The following is a 26,816-nucleotide window of genomic DNA, read 5'->3' on the forward strand; positions in this document are numbered from 1 at the left end:
ACAAACAAGCCAACAGACCTGAGGCCAGAGAACACACGGCCTGACAGGTCGGCCAACATCACCCATGCAGTATTAATCTCCTGTGGGAGCGATGCTGGGGATGGGGATGAGGATGAGGCCGATCTATCACGAGTGTCACGCTGTAGGACTGCCTCCACGTTAACCTTTAACTGTCGCCGAGGGCAATCCACGTTCCACGCGCAATCTCGCGAGAACACCGGCGTCCTGGAAGCAGCAGGAGCTTCTGCAAGTGGCTCAAGATAACTTATCCTCCAGTGTTAAATTCCTGGCTACTGTCTCCTTGTCTTGGAGGTTTCCCTCCCCACCCTCCATTCCTTCTCCGTTTTCTTCCTCTTTCACCAACTCTTCCATCTCGCTCGACTCGTATTCTCTTTATCCTTATCTCTGTTCCTCCCACTAACCCTCCCTCTCTCGCGTCACCTCTCAGGTCTCGACCCGCCATTCAGGGTGTCCTGACAGCCGCCATCTTGCTGTGGTGCAGTCGCCGCACCCGGTATCAGCTCCAGGCACCCTGCTAGCAGGAGGCGGGGTGTTGCTGGGTCTGACAAAGGGAGGGTCGGTGAGGGGGAGTGATCTGTCTTCCTGTGACAGCCCCCTCTTCTGCAGTAGGTCCACGTCACGTGCAGTCGTGGCGGCTGCTGCCTCACACCCTTCACCTTTTGACCCTCATTTGTAATCAGTCCGTGAAGACTCAGCTTCGGTTGCGTCAGTATGGTCCGTTTATATATATATAAATTATAATTGTAATGTTTATTATTGTGTATTGGTCATATTGCAGAGAATTTCTTTTTATGAAGGAGAGAGAAAAGGATGATGATGATGTTGATGAGAAATGATGGCAAAACTCACCTTCAGTAGATAATCTGGTCTCGGCAAATAAAATCCGACTGTTCTGCGGACATCCTTAGAACTTTAAATTAATTTCTTGTTTGTCTGACCCCTGATGACCTCCTGTACAAAGAGGAATTAAAGGAAAAGTCTTCAGAGATAAGACGAATGTTTGAAGGTGAATTCTGGCTGCAAAACTCCCGCTTCGTATGATTTGAGTAGAAGGCATCCTTCCATCTCCTATCTCCTCCTTTATCCACACTCCCTCCTTCACTCTCCTTTCCTCTTAACGGCTGTGATGTTCACCCAGAGTGATTTTATGTGTTGGGAGCTAATTTGAAAGCTTTTTTATAATTTCTTGTGACCAACAAACACACCACCTCTCTCCAAGAATAAGTATATATTTTTCTGTCAGTAAGGCTTTTCAGATGCAGCATCACTCCATCCTTTCTGGGATAAGAATAACCATAAACTAACCCCTCGTCTGCCCCGGTCATGAAAGTCATAAACCCAAACCTTGATAAGACTTTATGTCGGAGTCGCAGGTAATTCCACTTGTTTTCTTTTTAAACCTGTTAATGTCTGCAAATCTTATCAACGACTCTTTCCCCGATCATTTGTATATCAATACAACAATTTTTTGTGAACATATTCTAAACTTAGTTACGTGAAATCTTTGTGAATGGTAGTAAATTAGGATATGTATATATTTGTGGACAACAGGAAATGGCGGTCTTTGGGAAGTTTTTTCATTGCCTCTTAGACAGTAACTCCTGTGGATTTTTCTTTGGTAGTGTTTCTAGACAACAGCTGCTTCTGTATAATCTTTGAGAAATGTTTCCAGAAACAATTTTTAGTTTGTATTTCTTCAGTGTTTCTAGATATATAGCCTTTGTGTAGTGTTTTTAGACAATAAATATTTTTGTAGAGTCTTGGCAAAACTTTTATTGCAATCATCTGTCCCCCGCAAAATGCTTTTCTAGACAACAGATTTTTTGTAATTGTTGATTTAACAAACTCCAGCTGCAGTCATTTGTTTCTCGCGAGAAATTAAACTGTCAGATGTGAACACCATGTTTTTGCCTTGCCACGTCCTGCTGGACGGTCCGCAAAGGGTCATCTGGTGGAGACATCCCATCATCATCCCATGGTGTTGACGGGACTTATCTGGAGAGGTGTCGCCATTATCGATCAGACCAAACCCACGCAAGTGTCTGTGTTGTTGATTGGTTCATCACCCGCAGCTGTCAATTATGATGATTGGTTCACTTATCCGCAGCGTCTGGTCTGTCCGCCGTGGGGATCGTTGGATTCTGCTGTAGTTGTCTGCCCATCACCAGTCAGCGCCTGCTCCATTCCCCCATCGGCTTTGTCATTGCATAGCAGCATAGACTGTAACTGCATAGACAATTAACCTATGTGTCTATGCGAGCAAGAATACCCGGTTACGTCCCTTCGCCTACCCGGCTGTCAGCACTCAGCGCGCACGCGGCCAAGATCAAAGACCAGCGCTATCTCTTGAGGTGCTCCTCTAAGAGTAACAAGGAATAAATTAAACTAATCTTGTTAGATGATCATGTGAAATGAGAAATGTACAAAAAGAAGTATGGAAACGAAAGTAGAGGGGAATTCCGAATAAGTGACCAAAGAGGTTCACATCTCCGTTCTCGTCGCCACCTCAATCGTCCAACGTACCGACATGCATACCCTAGCCGCGCCTGTTGGCGGGGTTAATTGGTTGAGTTATGTTCCTTTAAACGATGCAGGCCCCTGGTTTACGATCCATATAAAAATCCAGCGACACGAAATATTCTTCCACCAGGAGCTTAGCTGGCCGTTAAGAGAAAGGAGAAGCGGCTGTTAAGCTGGTGCTAAATCTGGCCCCGGGGGCGGACACAGAGATCGGGTGGCGGGTGGCACAATTGGCCGTTTCGAATCAAACTGCGAGGTTAACTATAGAGAGAGATTGCTTCCGGGTGTGCACTTGGGTGTAATAACCGCGGGTGGAGAGATTAGGGTGGGGACTGAACAGAAATTAATAGTTGATGTGAGGAGGACATTGCAATGAACTGTTGGATCTGAGTCTTTCTTTTCTGTCTTTCTTCTTGAGTGAAAATGACTGCGACGGAAATAACGGCTGCCATACTATTAACGACCCTCTGAGTCGAGGATGGACAGAATGATCCTTGTTTCTTCTCAGACCGACAGGAGTCACCAGTCTATGGGTGCATTCCTTTCGGAAATAATATTGTCTTTGGTCTGTGGGCAGGCATCTCGAGTCGCTTATCCACCCACTACCACTCTCAGTATGCATCCCTCATTCCTGTACAATCGGCATTCCTCTTGTACACTCGGTATTTCTATTGTACACGTGACATCCATCTTGTACACTTGACATCCATCTTGACATCCATCTTGTACACTTGTCGACACGTCGTGTCTCGTGCAGTCGCGTTCTGGCAGGAGAACTAGCAGAACCATAATAACTCCCTCCCCCAGTCCTCCACTCCGTTGATGGAACATGACCCCCTGTAAACGAGACGCCAGCCCCTCCCACGTGCAAGTTGGGGGGTCACGGAAGGTCAGACGGATCACTCGCCTGGCGGCGCTGCAGACACACCGGGTGCCGTTAGCTGCGTTGTACAAGCCTGTCGCAAGCTGGGAGCCAGTCGCTGAGAGTTTACACACAAGGCGCCATGGCCGGTAATGATGGACCGCACTGTCTAACGGTCCTGTCTCTTTAGACAAACCAACATTTCCGTTATGGACCGCGAGAGCCAACGGAAACATCCCTCCCTCCTCTCAATCTATCCCAATCCACCCCAGTCCACCTCTATGCACCGCAGATTGCGCCTGACAGGGGTCATGCTCTGTCAGACTGCGGTTCTGTTGACATATGTAAGTAAATCAAGTCAGCTTTGAATTCTTGTCATTCACTCTGAGTATGAAAAGCAAATAAAACAAATACCTGGCGCGGATGGCGATGCTTCTCACAGCTTGAGGATTTATGGAGAAGCTAACCCAAGACCAGCTAGCAGACATCTATGTCAATGACTCCACTACTCCACCGTTGTCTTCAGATGTGACAACATATTTAAAAATTATTTGTATTTCAATTAATTTCACTGTTGTACCAGCCAGACCTTCTCAACGTCTTTGTCAGGAGTTTGACAGTGCCTCCTTTAATTTAAAGTGTCATTGATTCTGCCAGAGCACATGACCGTACAACAACTATATTCTGTTGTGAAGGGAAGGGAGCTCGTTTTCCCTCCATTTTGTTTAAAAAAAGTTTTATTCCTTCCTTTTACAGTCTGGAACTGTACTTTGACCCGAATCTTCGCTCCTTCATGACGGGGGCTGCCACAACCACTACTGGGGTGTTCTGTCTTCCTTCTAGTCAGAGCGGCTGAGAGAAGCACAATTCTAGACGACGGATAAGAAAAGATTCCATGATCGAGACCCATGACAGATATTATTAAAGCCTCACACTTTATTACCGAGAGATGTATGGTGTAAGAGTTTTAATTTATCTTAATGTCTAAAGTATAAAATGTTTTTATCGTGCTCTAACATGCTTTGTCGGAAGAAGAAAATTCAGCAAGAAACGAAAACGAGGCTGATGAGAATCGAAAGAAAAAGCAAAGCTAGTTCAATGAACAAGAGGATCATTTTCCGATGAAATACTTGTAGAAGACATTTTCCAGGCAGTGTTTGCCAGTGTGTAAACAGCATTTATCCACAAGATCTCCAGAAGGTGTACGGCACTGCGCCTCCAACAGGTCCTCCCCTCCCTTTCGCTTCTAGGATGGGACAGGTCGTCTTTCCAGTCCTCCTCAAACCCAGAAGGGGGAAGTGGAAGAGTTTTAACGAGGCTGTCTGCAGGTTAAGGGATTGAAAGTCATCGCAGATCGGGGTTGGCTCACAAGATCAAGCATTGAGGGGAAAGGTCGTGGGTGGGACGGGAAGAGACCCAGCTGGGACGAGGATGGGTGGCGAGGATTTACGGGTCAGAAACGAACAGGGTGGAAACGCATGTCGAGAAGTATAGCCACCCCCTCTTTTTTTTTTTCTCTCACACTAGTTTCGTTTAACTCTGACATGTAAACGTGAAGTCATCTGCCGACGAAACTCACTGCCAAGTGGCTGCAGACACCAGCAGTCACAGCAGTGCCCGGATGTAGTTGCTGCATGCTGTACATGTGTTGGGTATGTCGGCGCCTCTTGTTGTTCTCTTCGTGTCCGCGGGCCTGCAGTGGGTGCCACCGGAGAACTCCATGGACTTGAGTATACCACGTGGTGAAGCTGCCCCATGGACATGAGTCTAGCACCTGGAGAGGCTGCCCCATGGAGGAGGTACTGCTCTCCCCCTCACCTCTCTTATTTCTGTCCGTGTGAAATGCACGATACATAGTTTGCTGAGCGTGTGTTCGCTATGTAAATTTATTTATGTTGTTGTTGATTTGATTTCCTTTCAGTCTGTCTATAAGTCTACATGCATATCTGTTGATGCTAGTTGCTTGGCCTGTGACAGGGCTGTCTGTCAAAGAGTTTGTCTGTCTGCTTATCGCTCAATATGCGAGATTCTCTACACGCATACGTGGAATGTTTTATTTTTTAAAAAATACTCTGGTTACTTATATATATATACTGGTACCTGCATGCGTGCATGTTCAGCTCGCTGTTTTGAATCATTGCCAAAGGTAAAGGCAAGCCGACTTCGGCAGAAGGTCAGAATGAACTTTCGCTAATTTTCTCTCGTGTGACGACCTTCCCGTTGCCTGTATCATGAAATTCTCTTCAGAGTAGGTCGAAAGAAACTGGATATTTAAAACTGTAAATATCTTTATAAATTATTTATCACTTGAAATTGAATAAGTTTCATTGCGGATAGTAGAATGGAAGAACTTGTCTACAATGTTAAAATTCCATAAAGTCACAATCCTTGACCACCAATTTCTACAATCGTCTGGGAAGACCCTCGGCTGACCAACAGGAACATATTTCTTCTCCTGTTAGAATTATGAGTAAAATGGAGTTAGGATGGTTTAGAGAAAAATAGGGAAACAAGGGTAAAATTTTGGGTGTTCAGTTACAACATTACTGACATAATCTGGGCAGGAAGGTCGAAGAAGCATGTTGAGAAAAAGCATTTTGTGTACGATGAAACAGCTGTTGGTACTTGGTAGTTGATCTCGTATGAGCGCACGTGTGTGTGTGTATTCGTACTTATTTTTCTCGCGTTTTCTATATCCTTACTTTAACGGCAATATTTCACGCGCCCACGTTAATAGATGTCATTGACGAATAATACGATTAAAATAGCATGAAAATGCTCAGATGGAACGTTATTCTTAGTTGATTACGTGATGGGTCATGTCACAAATTCGACATTCAGTCGGTTTGCATGCTTGTAAAAAAAAAAAAGAAGAAAAAATACAGCACTTTTGCTATAAATATTTGCGTAGTTTCTAGAAACCCATGGGCTGTCCTTTAAGGGGACTGACTCGTCAATCCTACCCCCTCCACTCGACTCCCCACCCCTACATGTCAAATAGGAGTAACAGGTTTCATCGATGTTCTTACAGGGAGGGTGGGGTTGGCCACCTCGCGTGCTAGTCTGCGAGCGTGAACTCTGTGGCCTCCTGTAGAGGATCCTGTAGAGGATCCAGTGTGGTGACGGACAACAATGGCGCAGGCTGTGCGCGTATCTCATCATGCAAACTATTTATTGCTCCCCATCCTTATTCTGCGCCTGCGGTTTTCATGGTAATGAGATCGCCTCAGTTTTGTCAGACCTGCATGAGCAGGGTTCAGGCGCTTGCCAAGGGCTGAAGTCTGCGGATGGGCTCTGGTCGATGCCGAAAAAAAGAGACAAAGAATGAGAGACAGGGTGGAAAAAAAAGGAAGGGGTGTGATAAAGTGTCGTTTAAAAGAAGAATGGGATGAAGCTGACTTTGCGGGGAAACGATTTGTATTCAGTTTCAGTGACTGGCTCTCTAGGAGATGAATACTAACAAGTTTAATTTACCTCCACGAGTAATGAGGTTTGCAAAGGGACAGCACTCGTTTCCAGGGCAATCCGAAAAAGAATAGAGTTCAGTTTCGTGGACCGCAATATCTTCTGCTCTAGAGCGCAGTGGGCAAAAGGGAGACAAAGGGCAGACAGAGAGGGAGTGAGAGAAGAAGCAAGATAGGGTTTGACAAAAAAGAGAGGCGATAAAGTGAAAAATTGAGACATGGAGAAAATAGGAAATATTTCAGTTTTATTAGAAGAAATAGCAGCTTCTTTAACGTTGTAAATCACTGAAAAGTTAGTTGTACTCAGTTGTTTTGACAATTCACTAAACTGTTGTGTAGATACAGGTTCTGTAGCCGAATGTACAGGATCAACACTTAAATGGTTAAAAAAGCCATTGTTCACAAAGCATGCATCAGATGTGTTATTTACAGGAGGTTTCATCCTGTTCGAGCAACTTTAGCATCACTTTTATGCACTGACGCAACAGACTTTTATTTCCTAATTTTTTTTAATGCTTTTACGTTTGGCAAGATGTTGAAGGGGGACACCTGTCACTTCTCTAGCGGGACATTAAATCTGTCGTTCCTGGTCATAACATTTTGCAGGTGTTTGTCTGTGAGGGGTGAGGGGAGATGGAGTTGATTATAACTCCTCACCATAGGAGTAGCAAACGGGAATTCTTTGGCTGATGGCTGTTTATAGAAATTATATTGTCCGATGTCAGATTCTATAGTTTCAAACATTCCGTGAAATTTTTCTATGAAGGGAGCGAGAACTGTCGAGCGTGAGGGCAATAGACTAGAAGAGAAAGGCGACAGAGTTGTCTGTTCCAATCACATTATCGAGGGCACGAAACAGCTCAGGACGGGACAAGGGAGGCAATAACATGCGCACACGTCTGTATGGCAATAACCGGGTGCGCTCCCTTTACATCACTGCCTTCCCTGAGTCTGTTATTAGCATCGCGCGTTCTTGTGTTTGCGCATCCGTGTGTGTGTGTGCCTGTACATTCATTTACAAAGCTTTGCATTGGTCGGATTTCTTGCTTGGGTAGGGGGTATGTGTGTGTGTCCCTTTACCTGCGGGGTACATCAGTAACTTGCCTGTCTTTTAATCTGTCCTCGCTTAAATTATTCATAATATTATTCAGTGTGTATGGATGCGCGTATGTGGGTTAGCTTGTCGGTATTTGCATGTAGCTTTTATCGGTTTTGCTTACACATGAACACATGTTTTCACACACACACACACAGACCGTGTGGCAGTACCTTCATGGCACTGTGCCACACCAACTGGCCGGGTGCCATTTCTCTTGCTTCTCCTTACTGAGAAGTCAGCAGAGAGGCCGGGTGGATGCACAGGGAGGGAATGGGGATATTTTTAACAGCAAGATGTTGGGAGGCTGAAACAAGATTCCCGCATTTAGCATCGGAACAGTTCACTTGTTTATATGTTTCTTTTTTTTCTTCTTCTTTTCCTGGTCTTTTACTTTCCTTTATCTCCACAGCCGAGCTTATCTTTGGCGAATCGGAGAATCTGACGAAACCTTTGTCTCCTCTTCGCGATAAAAATGAATGTTAGCGACGGCATTAAGGGGTAGAGAGCGAGAACGCGAAAATGAGTTGAGAGGAAGATTAAAAAAAGAGAAGAAATAAATAAAAAATAAAAGGTTTAGCCTATTAGAATGAAACAGAGCTGTATAGAGTCTCCTGGTCAGTATGCTCCCTTGTTGTCATGATCAGCACAATAGAGAAGTGTAGCGAGGAAAGGAGCCGGAGGATAAACGAATGAAACGGAGGAGAGGGCTGCCATTTGTGATGTCACGTGACTTCAGTCACTATGGGAACAGAAGATCAACACAGGATCATTCTTGAATAATTATTATCTTTGACGGTGTCGGAGGAGAAACATGTGCAGTGTGACGTAGTGTGCATCTGACGTAGTGTATAAATGACGCAGTATTCATCTGACGTCGTGTATAAAAAATGCCGTGTGCATATGACGTAGTGTATAAAAGACGTCGTGCGACATATGACGTAATGTATAAAAGACGTCGTGTGATCATGACGTAGTGTATAAAAGAAGTCATGTGACTCTGACATAGTGCGTGCATTAAATGGCGGCCGCCATCTTAACTGAAGCCATCTTTCTGTGGCTCGTCTTTACACCGGCACTTACTCCTGGTACCAGAGCGAGGCTATGGCAGCCACACTAGTGACGACTAATATTTTGTTTAAAACGCCGATCTGTTGCAACCTCTGGGGTGCCGCTCGACATCGTCTCCAGCTATCATCGGAGATTATCGTCGACGATAAAGCGGATGAGAGGTTTTCGCTACTTTTACCTAACGTAAGACGCAGACCCTGCTACTCAGGTTTTAGCACCTGGCCCTCACCTCCAAGTCCTTGCGTGCACGCAGTTGCGCAAAAAGCACACCTGGAGGGGAAAGGGACGAGTTTTCTTTTTTCTCTGTCCTTTCTGCCGTTTGTGTGCGCAACGTCAGCATGAGTGGTGGAATGATGGAAAGTGGAAGAAACGAGTATAACGAAACTAAATTAGGGTAAACTAAATTAAACCACATTAAACTAAACTACGGTAAACTAAACCACGGGCAAACGAAACTAAACTAAACCAGGGTAATGTAAAATAAATAAATCAAAATCGTGCAGGGCCCCGTGATTTATTATAGGATTCATTGTAACTGGCGCCACTTTGCACTGCATTTGTGTCTTGCACGTGCTGCTCGTGAGTGTAATAATTTAGCAGACAAAATATGAGCTTCTCTCCTTATATATATAGAGAGCATCCAAGAGCTGACATCTGCATGTAATATTAATTATTTCATGTTTGTATTCATTTTAGTTTGCATGTCACGCCGACAGCGCGTGACTGAGCGGCTGCCAGCCAACGTCTTTACTTTCATCTCACGTATCTTCAACCACGTTCTTATATTTTATTTATTTTGTTTTGTTTTGTTTCATATCCATTAGCACGTCTAAAAACACGGGGAAGTAACTGGAGTGACTTTCAATTTAGATTTACAGCTCCCTGAACTCTCCATCATTTAGAGAGAACATTTGGGAAGGTCGGGGGGTTCGAAGGGGAGGAGGCAGAGACTGGGAGAGTCCTTCAGTTCACTACATCATCACTGGATGTTTAGCCACGTCTGCTTCATTGATTTCAGCGTTTGAAAAGCGATGGCCGTTAATTACGGAAGGTGAGAAGCCAGACAGTTCTCCAGCTGTCGGGTAGATAAAAGCTCGAGGATTTACCCGTCTCTTGACTCTGAACAGAACACATCGCTTTAAAAAAGTCTTTAAAAAGAGGATTTCTCTAAGATAGACGTTGGAGGGAGTGGGACCCTTGACACTGTCACGTGTGCATCATCATCCCAGTGCCTCTCGTGTTTGTAGTCGGGGTAGAGGGAGAGGGCGATACAGACTCGGCTTTACCCCCGTGGCACGAAGATACATCTCAGGTACCGACGGGAGGTTGGGAGGATAAGTATTTTGTTATATTGTGCACACGTTGAGGCGCACATCGCATATGCAACAGATCAAGTACAACTGTGTGTATGCTCGCAGGCGTGTGTGTCTGTGTATGTGTTTCTCAACATGTATGTGTGTGTGTGCGCGCGTCCGCTCGTTCAGATCTGCTTGGGAATGTACATACATTTGTATTACTGTGCTGAAACCCGCGTGCAGGTGACGTGTATGTGCACGAGCACGCACGTTTGTCTTCCTGAGCAAAATAAGCCTCGTTACACAAGTTTTTGTTCAAACGGAGCGACCCCTGCCTCTGGAGAAGTCTGTTCTCTTAACCGTACATTTCTTAGATGTGTGTGTGTGGATGGGAGGCTGGAAGTAGGAGCTGAGGAATGGGAGGCCACACGTGGAGGAGGTTGAGAGAAAGCTACATGAGTGCAGAGGAAAAAGAAAATGTACGGAAGGATGCCTGTAGTTGTATCGCAAGTTGACAGATAATATCGCCATAATATCACTAATAAATAGACCTGTCTAACATTAACTTGTCGAAAAGTGAAACAGAAAAAGTTTATAAAATATAAAAACTTTACGAGAATTGTACAAAAAATGATATAAAAAAGACTGAAACACTCCGAAGACGGGTTAGACATGAACACCCATTGTACTCTACAGAAAAATTGAAATTTCTTGTTTTTCTCAAGACTTTCCCTTCTGACGATCGCCAGCAAGGACAGCAGCTGGCGAGGTGTAATGACCCTACCCGGGCCTACCCCACCTCGAGCACGAGACGCGGGTGTAAAGTAGATAATGAGCGAAAAGAAGGGTTCTGAGAAAGTACCCGGTGTTATCGTCAGACCACGCGATACCCGTATTGAGGCAGGGCGCGGAGACGATTATCTGATACTCTAGCACCTGAATGGCGATGTCTTGTGAGAGATAGGTCGGGTACGGGTGGCCGCGAGCCACTTTCTGACATGTTAAATCACAGAAACAGGAACGGTTGTCTCTGTCATGTGATATCTGAAATGGGGAAGTAACACGGTTGACTGATGTTCTGCCTTATTAGAGATATATAATTGTTTGTGTGTATGTGTGTTGAGAGAGGGAATAAGGGATGGAGAGACAGAAATGGAAAAAGAGGCGAGACTGGACAATGAATAACTAATGTACAGTTCTGTCTTTACTTCATTACCTGTATGTAAATACTGCAACAATGTTGAAACTTTGCTCCTCTATTAAAATACAATTTTGTTCCGTTTGTTCATATTTGTATTTTTGTTATGTTGCGCTTCCTTCTTCCTTTTCACCCTTTTCTTTGTTTTGCTTATTTATTTTTCTTTCTTGTGGCAACCATCTTCCACCCTAGGTCCTACCTCAGTTGGCTCTCACCCCCGACACCTCAATCCCGACACTCTCCATCTTTTTTCCCATCTATTTATAGTTCTCAACCTCCCCACCCTTCTCCTCTCCATTTGTGCTGCAGTCTAAAGAGGTGCGTCCAGATGGCCCGCCAACCTCAGAAGCTTAGCAACCGACAGGTGAAGCCTCTCGACTAGAACCACTTAAGAGTTCAGCTCCAAGATACTGTCGGTTGGGTGAGGGCTGTGAAAACTATCGTGAGCTTTAATGAATGTTTAGGCTACTGTTGGTCTCTCCCTGCAGTATATTAAGAAGGTGTAGGTATCGCGTTACCAAGACAACGGATCCAGAGAAGTGCAGGGATCGCATCCCCTTTTATTCGAGCACATCCGTCGGTCATTGACTTCCGTTCCGCCTGAGTGATCGCAGGCTTGTTCAAGCGCTCACGAGGAGGAAGAGGAAATGAACTTTGTCAGTTAATTTTTTTTTTTTTTTGGGGGGGGGATATGTGTGGAGGGGGAGTATACTGAGTGCTTTGATGTAAGCCTTGCGCATAGTGTAGAATCCATTTTTTAAATATTTTATAACGAGTTAAAGCCTGGAGCTGGAACTGTGAGACTAGGATTCGGTGAAGTAAAACCTCGTTCAGACTGAGAAAAATCAATCGAACGTTGAAGATCGAACTTGAGGCCTTCGCTGTTGACCCACACAAGATAATATATTCTCACAAATAAACTAATAAAATCGTACATGACACGCATCTGTGGGAGGTACTCTGGAGATATTTGATGAATATAATTGTTAACCTGTCTTATGTTGCTGTAATGTACTATCAATGTCAACCATTCCTACAATTGTGTGGAAGGAGGGTGTTGGTGGTCGGGTGGGGAATGAGTCCAAACGAATGAACGCAGGAAGACGTGTTCCTCCTACCCGCCCCTCCTGCAGTTCCTTCCCCCCGAACAACTGCCCCTCTTCAGACACGAGCCGCGGAGCATCGACAAGTTTATTTCTGTTTAACTATCTGGCAGACGGCGTCTGGACCCTGATGGTGGCGCACCTGCTGGTCTGATGACGTTTCACGGCTTTTCTCGGCACGAGTGAATTCCTCCCACTTACCTTGTGGCGGGCCGCGAGAGCTGGTCTCAACCCTCGGTTTTCACTGCCTCGTGGTGGTAGTGGTGGTGGTAGTGGTGTTAATGGTGTGGCTTTGATGTTGCTGTGTGTATTGTTGTTGTTGTTGGTGACTGGTAGTTGCGGGAGATCTCATGAACGACTTTCTCATAAGCTTTTATTCTTAATCGAATACATGATTACGATTGGCGCATTTTGTTACCTTACTTACCTGACGCTCTTGATGGGATTGGAATCACTTTAGTTCAGCTGGAGTCCGCCGGTAGTGACGTGTACTTCTAACATTGTTTGGTAGTCTTTACCCGATCTGCGCATGCGTATTGTGACCTGCTCGTGAATTGTGGTTAGAAACGTCGTCTCGAAAGAAAGATGAGATCGCCGTCTTCAGACCTAAGCGGAATCCGAACCAGGTCTGCAGGATCTTCTAGCCTAGGTAGATTTTTTTTCTTCTGTTTCTCAGCTGGTCATTGCTTTCAAGCGTCTGACTGGGCAGGTAGAAAATACTCTTTTTCTGTCTCTTCATCATTTACAAAAACAAACGTGTCCCGTGACCTATGACCTGACGGTAACCGCCCACCTTTCACACCTGGATGGCGGCTTCAGCTCAGTTCCTGCAACGTGCGCACAGACCACGTGCAGACTAGCCAACACTCAATGCAGCCAACATCTGGTGTACACACACGGAGGTGCCAGCCCAAACCCTGATTTGTTCTCAGATATTCGGGTATACACCCTGAAGACTAAGGGTCACGAGCCAACTTGAGGAGAGGTCCGTGATACGGGTGTTAGTCTTTAGCCATGGGTGCGTGCTTTTATGTATACACGTGTGTTTGTCAGTGTGTTTACGTGTATGTACGAACGTTTGCGATGTGTGTGTTTGTGTTTGCGGACCAACTTAAATTGCAGTCGCTATATTTGCCAAGCCATAGTTTCGCCTCAGTGTCTCATCATATACTCCACTGTGTCCTCTCTATCCCATAAAGGACGTTCCTTCCTTCTCTTCTCTCAAAATTAACATTTTTATTATTACGATTCAGTAAATACAAAAGTATTTTGCTATGAATCAAGTCCTAGGTTTACATAATTTTGAGTCCAGTAAACCACTTAGTCAGGCCAGACCAAATGATTTCGCGGCTTGACGTTCCTCACCCATGATTTACAACATTCTGGAACTGGGGTGGGGACATTCCTGCCAGTCAGCCTCGGATTTCATGAAGTCTATAAGCTTTTTTCATAACAAAATGTCAATAATAATAAGTACTGAGTGACAGGCAAGGAATGTCCATTATGGGACAGACAGGATACATACAAGTGCTTGACTGGACAGACACATGCTTCTCGTCGGCTGTCCGTGGCCTGGGTGGTCGGCATCCTGAGCGGGGACGAGCCAGGGCACCACTCTGAAGGTTGTTCCGGGTGTGTCATAGCAAACTGTCAAGTGCAAGATGCTCGGTAGGGGTCAGGGGTCACGATGACGTAGTCATGGCAGCTCGAGGCAGAAGGGACCTCGTTCTGCCAGCCACCTGCTGGTGTATGTACCTGGTCTTCGTTCAGGCAACTGACCCGGGGACCTGCAAGGCGCGCTCAGCACGTGCAACAACACCATAAAGAGGCGAGAAAGCAGGCAGTCGAACAAATAAACAGACGAATTAAAGACATAGGTGGATGGTGGTATCGGAGAACCTGTGCCAACGACAACAAAAGACTTTCTGATCCGTCTTGGAAGGTAGTGTGGACGCAAGGTGAAAGGTGAGGAAAGAAGGCTGGGCTCCGCCTTCATATTAGCGTGCCATAGACACGGTGAACCACTTACAGCTTAATGCTTTTTCGATCATAAGCGCGCGTGTGCACACACAAAGACCAAACAAACAAACAAACAAACAAAACCCTGTTTAAATACTCAAGCAAATAAAGTAAACAGTTGCAATTATATAATTGATTAAATGTGATATTTGAGAGCGAGTAAAGAAACATAACGAAATCGCAAATGGAAGAATGTTTGGGTCGTTGGGGGATGTTGGTACCAAGGAAAAATGGAAGAATATTTGGATGAGTGGGTGATGGTGGTAATGTAAAGGGGGACTGGATGATGTTGGAAATAAAAACAAATAAAATGTTTGGGGTATTGGATGACGTTGGTAATGAAAACAAATGGAAGGAGTGTCAGGAAAGAACTCGGCTGTCATCAGCTTTTTATTTGTTCGGAGGGATGGAGTGGAGTCTCCAAGAAGCTGAGACGCACAAATCAGATTTTCTGTTTTATTTTTTAAATTTATTTATTATAGGAACGCTTAACCGTGATTTTGCAGGGAGGGGAAGGTTTGATGAAGGAAGAAGATACGGGGTATCTAGAGTACCCGGGATGTCTGTTCATGTGAACATCTCACCTCCTGGAGCCGTAGGCAGGCGGCTACTGGTCTCGAGAGGTGGAGGATACAGTGGTGAGGCCGAGGAGGTATACGGGTGAACCTGGGAGAGTCTTTGTTAAGGTAGAGGTGGAGCACATGACCACCAGACGAAAACTGATGATACACGTTGATAGAAGACTGATGTCATTATCCACCCAAAGGAGATAGTTTGAAGGTGGGATAGGGAGGGCGATGAAAGAGAGAAAGAATCAGAGAAGGTGGGAGAGCAGAAGACGGACAGAAGTAGGGGAAGGGATACAGATCATTACTCGGAGGATAATGTACACCACCACTCCTTAGCGTTGAAGATCAGGGTGTGGATGTGAGTGGAACCTGGAGGTCGGGGTGGTGGTAGTGGTGGTAGAGGTGGTAGTGGTGGTGGTAGTGGTGGTGGTAGTGGTGGTAGAGGTGGTAGTGGTGGTGGTAGTGGTGGTGCTGGTCTGAGGAGGGAGCGGAAAGGTGGTCTACAGTTCCTGGCATCTGTGTTAGTATACCTGGCCAGACCAGACCCTCAGCCCCTACCTACCAACTTAGTGCCGGCTTCCGCCCGGCGTTTGCTGGTCGGCCTGGCACGTGCTGGCGCGCGGGCTGGCGTCTGGAACCGTGGAGTGGAGAGAGAGAAAGGAAGAGAGCGAACAGCCCTGTAGAGAGTTAGCCTGCCTCTTGCCGTCTCCTTCAGTTTGTTTTTGCCAACCCGATCCAATACAATGCCTTCCTTTGCACCTTCACTACATTGTTCTTCGCTTCCGACCTCCGCGCGGTCGCAGCACGTGATGCCACGCGAGGGAGCGGACTGGGAGGGAGCGCGGTGGCTGAGTGGATGACTGTTGGGTCGTGTCCCTGCTCCCCTCCCACTCGCCCCCTCCGGTACAGCGCCAGGATAATATTGTACTCGTGCTCTGTGGTGTGGAGTTATGACGGAGGAAATAGTCCGCAAGGCTTTGGTAAGTAATCCTGATTTAATCCTGTTATTATTGTATGAATAAAAATGGCTGTTTGGGCAGTCAGTCATCTGTAGCTTTATCACGTGGACAGGAGATATACTACACACTACAGCTTTGTATCTACCCGTATTACACCGTCTCTTACACACCCGTTACAGTGCTGTTAGCTTCTCTAACACTATCAGAGACTGTTAGCGATATTATTCATACTGATTTTGTGTATACCTGTTCAACTTGACTGTGATTACACAAGCTGTGTTGCTGGTCTGACATTTAACAGTGTTTCGTGTCTTTTCATTAATATTCTTGTGTTCGATATTATTTTGTCGAGTTATTTTGGTTTCGACAGGTCGTTGGTTTGATGATCAGGTTATGTCAAGGGTCAGACTTTCACTTGTTAATTCTATGTTCATCGTCTTCCTGCGTTCGAATCGCGTGCACATGGAGCAGTTGCTTGTTGTTAGTGATTACATTTGTTCATTTTGTGATGTTGTTGTGGTGCCTTGATGTAGACTTATTAGCTGGAAAGGCTAAAACAATCAACCAGTGTTGTAGCGACATGGATTGGAAGCTTGGATTAATTTGTTGGCGTCAAGAGGCGTCCAGGTCATCATCTGACCCAGAGTTAATCTTTTCTCTGCTAGTCGACCCCTCCATCCTCAGAGCGGGTTTCTCTTACTGAGAGTTACTGGTGGTTGAGGCATGTGTTTGGAAACAGAGGGAATCGAAACACAGACCTCTCATTTTCATCACAGAAAACCGATTCGACTTGACATCTCTGTCCTCCCACAACACGAAGTTGACCAAAGTCAATGAGTTTGTCTTCGAAATTCATGTATGTGTGTGGATATGTTATGTTCCGCACTCTCTCCAGACTCTCTGGAATCAGTTGGAACAACTCTGTCCCCTGATGTCTTCAGTGATTAATCGTCTCCACAAACGGTTTCGCTCTCAAGTTGTTCTTGGCGCGTGCGCCTTGGGTAGCTGGTAAATCATGGTTTGTCAGTCGTTTGTATGATGTCTCCCCCACCTCATTCTTTTTCCTTTGTGACAGCTAGTTATTATAAAATTCTACATATTTACTAATCTTTCGATTATGACGACGACGACGACGATGCGGGCGACGATAGCGACAACGACGACAATGATGATGCCGACGACGATGATAATGCACGAGATATAAAGCTCAGTACATCGCACACGAGCTTGAGATGCAAGCAAGACACAGAGCGTGCAGACGACTGGTGAAATCCTAGAGACGATAGATGTTAGGAAAAGAAACAGCGACGACTGAGAGTTTAGTCATCTACTGATAGATATTAGCCGATAAGCAATAAAAGTTAAAGAAATGCCCTGATTAATGTGGAAACTAGCATTATGTTAGAAGGAGGTATAAAAAAAGGAGAACTATATTTTCAAGTGACGTACCGGTCGGTAAGGGGCGCACGTGAAAGAGAAGGAGAGAGAGAGAAGGAATGAGTTCGAGTTTTATTTCAGGCTCGTGAATAAAGAATTGTCATGAAAAGTACAAGCGACACAAGCGAGGATGTCAGGGAAAACTTTAATTCGCTCCTCCTTGGGTTCACGTGCACCTCCTATAATCATTCTTACTGGTTTATTTTTTTTTCTTTTCTTTTTTTTATACTGTCACAGATTTACAGTTTTTTTCAATAAAAAGATTGCAGGTCAGTGGCTGTTTAAAACTGTTTTTCCATTTCTCCAACTGCCCCCATGCACGTGACTCTCACGTCACAGCCGCACACAAGAACGGGAGGGGGATGGCACTGGCCCAAAAACCGATGAGACCCCCTCAACTTCCCCCTCACCCATTTCCACCTTTTCATTGACGAAAGAGGGTGGAGGGCGTGGATGCTGGAGTTATAAGGGGGAGGTAGGGGTGGGAGGAGATGCCACGGGGACGCAGAAGCAGGAAGTTGCTGCTTAAACTGTGAAGTGCCTCCGACACCAGCCCTCAGGTGAGACGACGGGCGGCACATGCATGCGATCCGCTCACCTGTGCAGTGGAGGCGAGGTGCACCTCGCTACTGTGGAGCTATTGTTACCTCACCTTGCTGCTGCTGCTGCTGCTGCTGCTGATCGCAGCCTTTCTTTGGCAGTGGCATGCAGTCACCTGGCACGTGTTAAAGACCCGCGAGCTTTTACATTGTAAAGAGGAGTTGGTTTCCATTTTATAACCACGTGGGGTCAAAGGTTAGCGTTGCAGCTGACGGAAGCTGATTCCTTGATGTTGATGTTGCTGCTGCAGTTGGGTTTGTGATGGAAGACATCTGATAGCTTATTACTGGGGGTCGATGTCTAAAGGTTCTACTGACTGAAAGATCTTGCAACAAAGTGACAGAGGGAGGGAGAGAGAGAGAGCAAAAAATAGTTTTAACAGTTCGCAGTCAGGAAACCCGAGTGATGGGGACACAGTTCATTGGTCAGTAACTATTGCAGGTCAGAACTACTGATGGACATGAATTTATTCCTGTCTCAGCTCGCATGTAGTGTCACACGAAGACAGGTGACACAGGTCTTGACTCAGACTGTGGGAGAGACAGGTAGTCCGGTGATAGACAGGTGTACAAGGCACGAGATCCACCATATGTATGTTAATGTGAAAATGTTAATCTATTGATAAGGTAGTTCCTTAACTATTTTTTTCTTTGTCGTTTGGATGTGGACCGCATTTTTCTCGGGGCAAGCTTTCCGGGAGAGGATTCCCTCTACTTCCCCTCCCTACCCCTGCCCGGCCCTTTGCGGGGTGTCGGTTCGATTCCCGACCTCGGATGCCTAACCAGTCAGCTAAGACACGTTGTCGATATAAAATTTCCCTGCTACATTAAATAACAAATCAAAATCATCATCATTTATCATTCTGTTTTCTCTTGATAATCTTTAAATATTTCTGGTCTACCAGGTCATGACTGACCATCGAGAAGCTTTCATAATTTATCACTCCTCCCCCCCCTTTTTTTTTTTTTACAACTTATTACATTAGAGTCAACATAAGACTGTTCGAGAGGTGATGGACATTGTTGGGGAGGGTGTTGTGCGTAGGTGGTTTGGGACGACACTATCTTGGTCTCGACTAACCATCGAAGTCACGTGCGATAACAAATCACGAGATGGAAGAGAGTTAACCCCCCGTATCCTCCACGCCTGTGGTCTCAAATTGAGAGCATTAAAAGGAGACAGGAGGATGGTACCGCCACTGTTTCGCGAGCCATCGCCGCGATTATCTCTCTCGTCGGGCAGCGAGCCACCGCGGTACCTGTCTGGACGGCCGGCGTCGTGTTTGACGCCCAGGGGAAGACAACTGACGTTCCCTTCTGACGTCTGCTGGAGCAGTGCTCGCTGGGTAAGCTGTTGCACCTGGGTGGTGGTGGCGGGTGGTGTGGTGGGAGGTGGGCGATGCTTTTTCAGGTGCGCGGACTTGGTTGTCGTGCACGCACAGTCGCCGAGAGAAGATAGATGTGTTTTTACCGAGGGCAAAGTCTTGTCTTTCTGATGGTCTTGGTTTTGGGTTTTGTGATTGGAGACGGCGGATGTTCTGCAGAAGGTCAGAGTCACGACTACCAGGCAGTTGTAAACTGTCGTAGAGCAGGCGTGCAGGTATGTGAGATAGAGAGAAAACACAAGGGGAACACGGGAAGAGGGGAGTCGAGATATCACAGAGGTAGGGAACGAGAGAGTGCAAGTAGGAGGAGAAGGAAGAAGAAGGCGATGGATGAGATAGATAAAGTGAGGGTGGCTGATTGGGGGAGGGTTGGGAAGAAAAAAACCACTAAAAAGTAATCATTTAATTAAGGCTTCTGTATTTTAGGCTTTCAAGTTACACCTGTCGCACTGTGAGTATAACGGAGATGTTCAAAGTGAGGCTTTAAAAGTTGATTACGAGGCTTTACATTAATATTGGCATCTGGATAACTTTACCTTTTCAGTGTTCCGTATAATAAATCAACAGTCACCTGGTTTCCTTCTCACTTGATTTCAAATGAGCAGACGCAGTGTCTTCAAGCATGAATGGAGTTGCTTCTTAATTAACCGGAAGCGGATATGAAATGAGTCCTCAAGTATCAAGCGGTGAGTGCGAACGAGAATTCAGCTTTTAAGGCTTTTCTTAACCGGAAAATTATTGACAAAGATTTGGCCATGGTTGGCAAAGTTTTTATTTAACTGTCATGGTCATTCAACCGTAAATTTGTCCGGTTAAAAGCCGCCTTTCATTAGCATGAGACCTTAACTCGACGACCGTGCTTCTGGTGTCTTCTGAATTTTTTTTTAAACTTTACCTCCCAGAGTCATTGCTCGAAGTCCTCTCTCAACCAGCCTCATGTTATATGACTTTTCGGTTTCCTGGGATGATTAGGGCACAAACAGAAGAGTTTCTGCCCTCGCGATAAGGATCGGCCACGAAAGTCACATTTCTGACCAGTTCGTGTCGCCTTACTCGCTATTCGCACCTCGCCAAGAATCTCGGACTACATCCTCGCTTTTTGTGGAATCACCCACGTCCACCGGCGGTGAGGGTGCATACTCCATCGGGAGGGTGTAACCAGATCGGAGAAAGGGGTTAGGAAGCTCAAGCCGTGACGTCACAAGACCGTTGAAGATAGAGAAGAAGGGGGAAGAGGCTGAGGCTTCGGGTCTTTGAAGTCCGGGAGGTAGGAGCATCGGTGTCGTGCTCATCACAGACCTCGTTGAGTCCAGAGTCCGGCGGGAATATCTTGGGCATGTTGTGTGCATTGGTGTTCGTCCTATTGTGGTGTCTGCTGCTCTCGTCTGTCTTCATTCTGAAGCCAGTCTGAGCCTTGAAGCTGGAGGTTAAAAAGCACGTGACCCTTCTTGAGCTCATTGTATCGTACTTTATTGCAGTCTTCTGGTCCTTGTAGCTTTGTACTTGCTCCCATTAATGCATTTCTCTGTTCTTGCCCTCCACATTAACACCCGTATGAAGAAATGTTTCAACAGATCAAACAAAGAGGGTAAAGGTCACACTTTGCCAAAAGTCTGGGAATGTTTGACCAAGTGAAGATCACAGGAAACCGTTGGCTTTGCGGAAGAACGTTTTGGGGACTGTGGTCAGTGAGATGAGTTCCAACCTGTTTGCCAATACATTTGCCAAGATAATAAAAATCTGAGGCATTTCTGGAGGTTCAGACATTTTTTCAGTTTGTTTCCGTTAGCACAGCATGTGGCAAGCCACACTTGGCTCATATAAAGTCCATCCATGCTATTAAAGAAAATGGTTTGGCTCCTACCTGCTGGTACGAATCTCCTGACGAGCTTTCATAAGCGTTTTTGTTTTATTTTTTGGTGTGTTCCTGTATGTTTACAACTTGCTGTTTGTTATCCTCCTTCACCTCACTCCATCCCGACCCCTGGCTCTTAAACACTTTTAAACTGTCAGCAACATCTGAGCGGAAAGAGGCCCATCCACATCCCTCTTTATGTGGACTTCCCCCTAACAAAACAAAAATCCGAATTACTGGCCGGAAGTATCAACTTTCTTTTCTCGTTTAGCTTTTTTCAGCGATAACTGCTAACCCCTGACCCTTAACCCCTCCCCACTCCACACGGCTGTTGCCTTCTGCTGGCTTTATGTGGAGACGCCAGTGTTTGTTTCCCCAGTTGCGAGCAGGTGGGGAAAGGTGGGGAAAGCATGTCTTCATCGGCTTATGATTATTTACATCTCGCGCGCAAAGCACCGGCAACAGCAAACAGCGCGACGGAAGCAAAATATGTAATTGTTTTATTTGTCGAGATTTGAGAGGGGCTGGTCGCAGGTGGGGAAAGGTTCGTGCAGCATCCCCAGACAGGGGATATGGTGTGCTGATTGTATCAGAGTCACGTGAAACCGACAATCGTTGGTGACGTCATTGGTCTTTAAATGGATGGTCTGTGACGTCAGTAGCATAGATCACGTGTTGCCGTGTGGAAGAGAAGTCAGACTAGGTGAAGGAAGTACAAGACTTCAGGAACAGAGGTTGTAGTGTTACAGATGATCTGTCCAGTTGTAGCTGCATTGTCGACATCTTGATAGATAATGAATCCAACGAAAAGTAAAATTTAGACAGGTAAGTCGTCAAAGTGCACGTGATGCCGCATTCTGCGTCACGCCATTCCGGGTGCCAGCATCAGAGGCAGTCATCACCGAACCCAGCCTCCACCCGTGAGAGGTTGCTGTGGGTGCTTGGCAAGTGATGTAAAATATCCAAAATCCAGGTACACGTGGTCGGGTGTGCATGTTCCGGTGGGTTGGGAGCTTGGCGAGACTGTCCCTCAGGTGGCTAATGATGACGTCTTCACCGGCAGGGAGGATGCTAAAAATAGTGCAACAAGGAGTTTGCGCCATCTCGTGGCAGCGCACGTGGAGTCTGCATGCAGCCATTCAGCAAAACTTTTTTTCAGAGGAAGATGTAAGAGAGAGAGAGTGCTACAGAGTCAGCACCAAGCCATGAAACTGCAGCGCCATCTGCAATGAGAGTTATCTGCGCTTCAAGTAGTTAGAGGTAGAGATTGGGGTGGTCACCCTTGTTTCACAACATTTAGTTTTAGTTTCCTTCCACGTTTAATCAGTATCTCCCTTCCAAAATATTTGATGAAGTAAATCTAGAGAACAGAAACAACAGTTTTTTTGAAACTCGTGTATTTCGTCATCACGTTGATGTCGTTGGAATCCGTTGGTATCCGCCATTTCACGACTTCATCTGACACATGATATTGAGGGAGCGAGAGATGGCCGGAGACATGAAGTAGCACCAGTCCTAGTCTTATCTCTGCAACTGAGTTCTAGATATTTTACAGAAGTGAAGGATGTCTAAAGGACTTTGCTGGTAGTGTGAGTGGCTCATCAGGACCCCATCCTGGCTGCTGTGGTGTTCAGCACGGAGGCGGCTGCTGGCACTAATATGCCCACTTCTTCACGGCCTCGCTGAGAGACAAAACTCTCCGCAGGGGAGTAGCTTTCGCGCGCGAGATTAGGATCAGCAATTAACCCCAACCATCTGTAGAGGGACAGAGAAAAAATAGTGCGCGAGGGCTTGCCAGCTGCTCGTTGGGATCCTATCCCCGACACACACACTCACACACGAACACAAACACGTGCACGTTCGCGCACACACGGACGCATACGTGGTCACAAGCTAACCCACACTTTCGGGGGGAGGAGGGTTTAGGGAGGGAGATGTGATGTGTGAAGAGTGGCTACTTTCTAGCGCTCAAGTATTTAGGGAAGACGTGAAGAGAGCAGAATGGGATGAGGAAGCTGTCGGTACATTTCATACGATTGGATGTACAGGTCTTGCAACATATGAATATATATTAAATACATATATACACAAACATACATACAAGTAAAGATACACACTGCGAAAACAACTGTTTTCCCCTCCCCACTATTTAAATTGTAATTACGGGTGGTGGTGGTGGTGGATGGGGTGGAAGGGGTGGGGGATGCCATTAGTTTCCAGACTTAATGACATGTCAGTATACTAACAACGACCTACAATTGCGATTAGACTGAAGGTTCTTGTTGAGTAGTCACTCTCAGGTCTTATCGACTGTCTGTGGCCCCCTGCTGCCCTCTCCTCCTTCCATCGTTTAGTCTCGAGGTCAGCTTCCCCCCGCCTCCATACACTTCCCCGCTGTACATCTGTGGGGATGGCGAATGGAGGGACACAGAAGGTGAAGGAAGAGTCCACACCCAATGTTGCAGTTCTGTGAGCTAGGTTCCAGACCCAGGTGACTTCCAGCTCAGGGACCGTCCTCGTGAAAGCCCCAACATCATTAAAAAGGGATAAATATTAAAAAATTTAATATTCAAATATTTGGTCATTACAGGACCAAACATTATCTACTTTTGTCATGGGAGGGGTAAGCGGGGACATGGCAGACTAGTCCGCTGGCAGAAATTGCCACTTATAGTTATAATAATATTTCAAGAGAATGTTTCCAGGAGTTGATCGAAATGCTCGTAATCTTAAATTTTTTCCCATGTCAGGGGCTTTATCCCCCTCTGTGTATCTTTCGTCGATTTCGGAGACTCTGGAATAATCTTATAGTATGGGCGAGTCGTTGTTACTTCCATGCGATACTACACAGGTTGAAACTTTTCTTCCCTTCTGTGGGTTTCCATCTCGTCTCACTGTTTACTTTTCGCCAGCACCCCCCAGAATCCGAAAGTTCAGGTAGGAGGTAAGAACCACCGGGTGCCACAGACGAGTACCGATCTCTAGCGCTGGAGGTAGGTAAACAAGATGGCGGCCGTGAGTACCTTTTGCTTTCCTCCTTTGGAGGGTTGATTTTTTTTTCAGGAATAAAGCTTTCTTGAAGTTTCATTTCCTGCTGACTCTTGAGTTCAAAGGATTGAAGGTTTACTGAGTTTCCTAAGCGAAGTTAAACTGAAAATCTTCTGTCTGTTGCTATTCAATGGCGGCAACACCTGTCCTCGAGTATTTGTTGGTGAGCTTGACGAACAAGACCTGATGTCTGCGAGTGTGTCGCTGGCTAAGTTTAGTTTATACGGTGATGGTGGATATCATGATGACGATGGCAACGATGGAGAGATTGACGGCAATGATGGTGTTGACGACGACGTGTCGTCACAGAAGCTGTCCTGTCTGATGATTTGTGTGTCAGTTCTAGCGACATGTATTTTGCCCCGGAAGCTGTTTTGTCGGATGGCTTGTGTGTCCTACTGTAAGATACGAACTCAGGGAAGAAAACCCTCAGCTTTAATTGCAGTTGACGGGAGCGGAAGATATCATGTGATCAGTGTTCTTGTGTGGGTGTCAGTCCGCGCGTGCGTGCATTCACACGCTAGCAAATGTATCCTTGAGTGCGAGTGTGTGTGTGTGTTTGAATATACGTATGTTAATGTCTATCTTATATATATATAACTGTTTTGTCTTGAAACTGTTACAATCACTGACAGTTCGAAAGTAGACCGAAGAAGGGACTGCACGCGTTACAACCAAATGCACGTGACGTATTCGAGGTGTGTGTGTGTGTGGAGGAGGGGAGGGAAATGCCAATGGAACATATGTGTATTCACCTCCGACCCCCCCCCCCCTTTTACACACACACACACTCTCGCACGCACACCTTACCTCTTACGAATGAGCGAGCAGCAACAATCTCACTTACAGTCGCACAGACAGAAACGAACGCACACACAAACACACAGTAAGAAGACTTGCTCTCTCTCTCTCTCTCACACACACTTACACACACACACCTATCAAAGCCTCCGTCGACTGTACACCAGGTGAGTGGCGCGCTGCCTCCAGCTGCAGATGTCAGACTCCAAGCTGGCAGGTAACTCTGGTGCCGGCGTTACTGGCGGGGTCAAGGGCAGATAAAAGCTGTGGCGCTGCCTGCCAGGGGCCAGCACTCGGCTGCCAAGCGTTGTGCAAATAATAGTTGTGCTTGGCATTGTTGCATAATGCCACTGCGAGCGCCTGTACCCGGGAGCCTGCACACGGTACCCACAGGCGAGTCCCAAACACCCGGGCACACACTCGGAATAAGACTTCAGCCGAGCCTGAAAAAACGCACCCGTACACCCCTACACCCCTACAATCCTACACCCGTACACCCCTACACCCGTACACCCCTACACCTGTACACACACCCGTACACCCCTACACCCCTACACCAGTACACCCCATACACCCGTACACTCGTACACAAACATAGGTGCACCCGTACACCCGTACACACCTACACCCGCACACCCGGACTAGTGGACATGGGTTACGACAAAAGGCGCGACAATTGTTTGAACAAACAAACATTATGGAAGATGTCAACACGATGTGTGGCACTGTCGCCTTTTAAAACACTCAGCAAAGCTCAAGCCGTGACAACTATTGCAGAGCAGAAATCTGTGGAAAACCGTTCAACTGTGTTTTTTCACTCGTGGCCAGGTATTTTCACCTGTGGCTTTGGTCCAAGCAAACACCGGAAACCCTCCTTGGCAGTACTCGCAGTTCACAATCACCTCCTCTCCTGGTGCTCCACGTGCCGACAGCTGCCGCCGCAGGCTGTGGGTTTTTTGTCTGCTTCTCGTGGTGATGGCCACAGGGGTAGAGGTTGTTGTGGGTGCACGTGGCCTCATCATCATGGCCAGAGTTTTAAATGTCATGTGGGTACACTTGCTCTGCTAATCCTGCAAATGTTAATTGAGTTTTGTTTCGGTTGGAGCGATGATGAATGTCAGGGGAAGATAATGCAGACACGAACACAGTTTTGTTTGTTCCTCTTTTCCCCTCTCTCTTTTCTAGTCTCTTCTGCTTATTTCCAAGCTTGTACACACATAACAACCTTCTTCTGCAACTCGTTAGAATATAACTTCGCCTTAATAGTTTGACATCGTCTCGCTAGAATGAGGATGTGCAGTTGAGAGTTACTTGCCCATCCGTTGAACAGACGATTTTTTTTTTGACATTTTCAAGTGCAAAGATTTACACAACATAGCATGCGCGTGCTACCTGCTCCATCATCCCCTTCTCTTCCTTTTCGGTTAAATGTTCCTTGAAAGTTCTGAAGACTTAACGGTAATTGTAATGCAGCAGTGAACTGGACTAACTGTAATAATAAATGTAATAATATC

At 46.1% G+C, this 26,816-nt stretch overlaps 1 protein-coding gene across 6 annotated transcripts in view; it reads left to right on the forward strand.

Moving 5' to 3' along the window:
• Window positions 1–26,816, forward strand: part of LOC112565664 (neuron navigator 2-like) — a 207,750-nt gene that overhangs the window by 102,581 nt on the left and 78,353 nt on the right. The window contains exon 1 of one of the 6 annotated variants that reach the window (XM_025241286.1): window positions 4,747–5,202. The exons of 4 other annotated variants lie outside the window; for them this stretch is intronic. In XM_025241286.1, the coding sequence (XP_025097071.1) occupies window positions 5,194–5,202 (9 nt within the window). In that variant the 5' untranslated portion in view covers window positions 4,747–5,193. Of the gene's footprint in view, window positions 1–4,746; window positions 5,203–14,795; window positions 16,199–26,816 lie in introns of those variants that run through there. One more of the 6 variants, XM_025241285.1, reaches the window with a different exon arrangement.

The sequence above is a fragment of the Pomacea canaliculata genome, linkage group LG6 (assembly GCF_003073045.1).
Source record: "Pomacea canaliculata isolate SZHN2017 linkage group LG6, ASM307304v1, whole genome shotgun sequence".
In the NCBI taxonomy this organism is placed as follows: domain Eukaryota; kingdom Metazoa; phylum Mollusca; class Gastropoda; order Architaenioglossa; family Ampullariidae; genus Pomacea; species Pomacea canaliculata.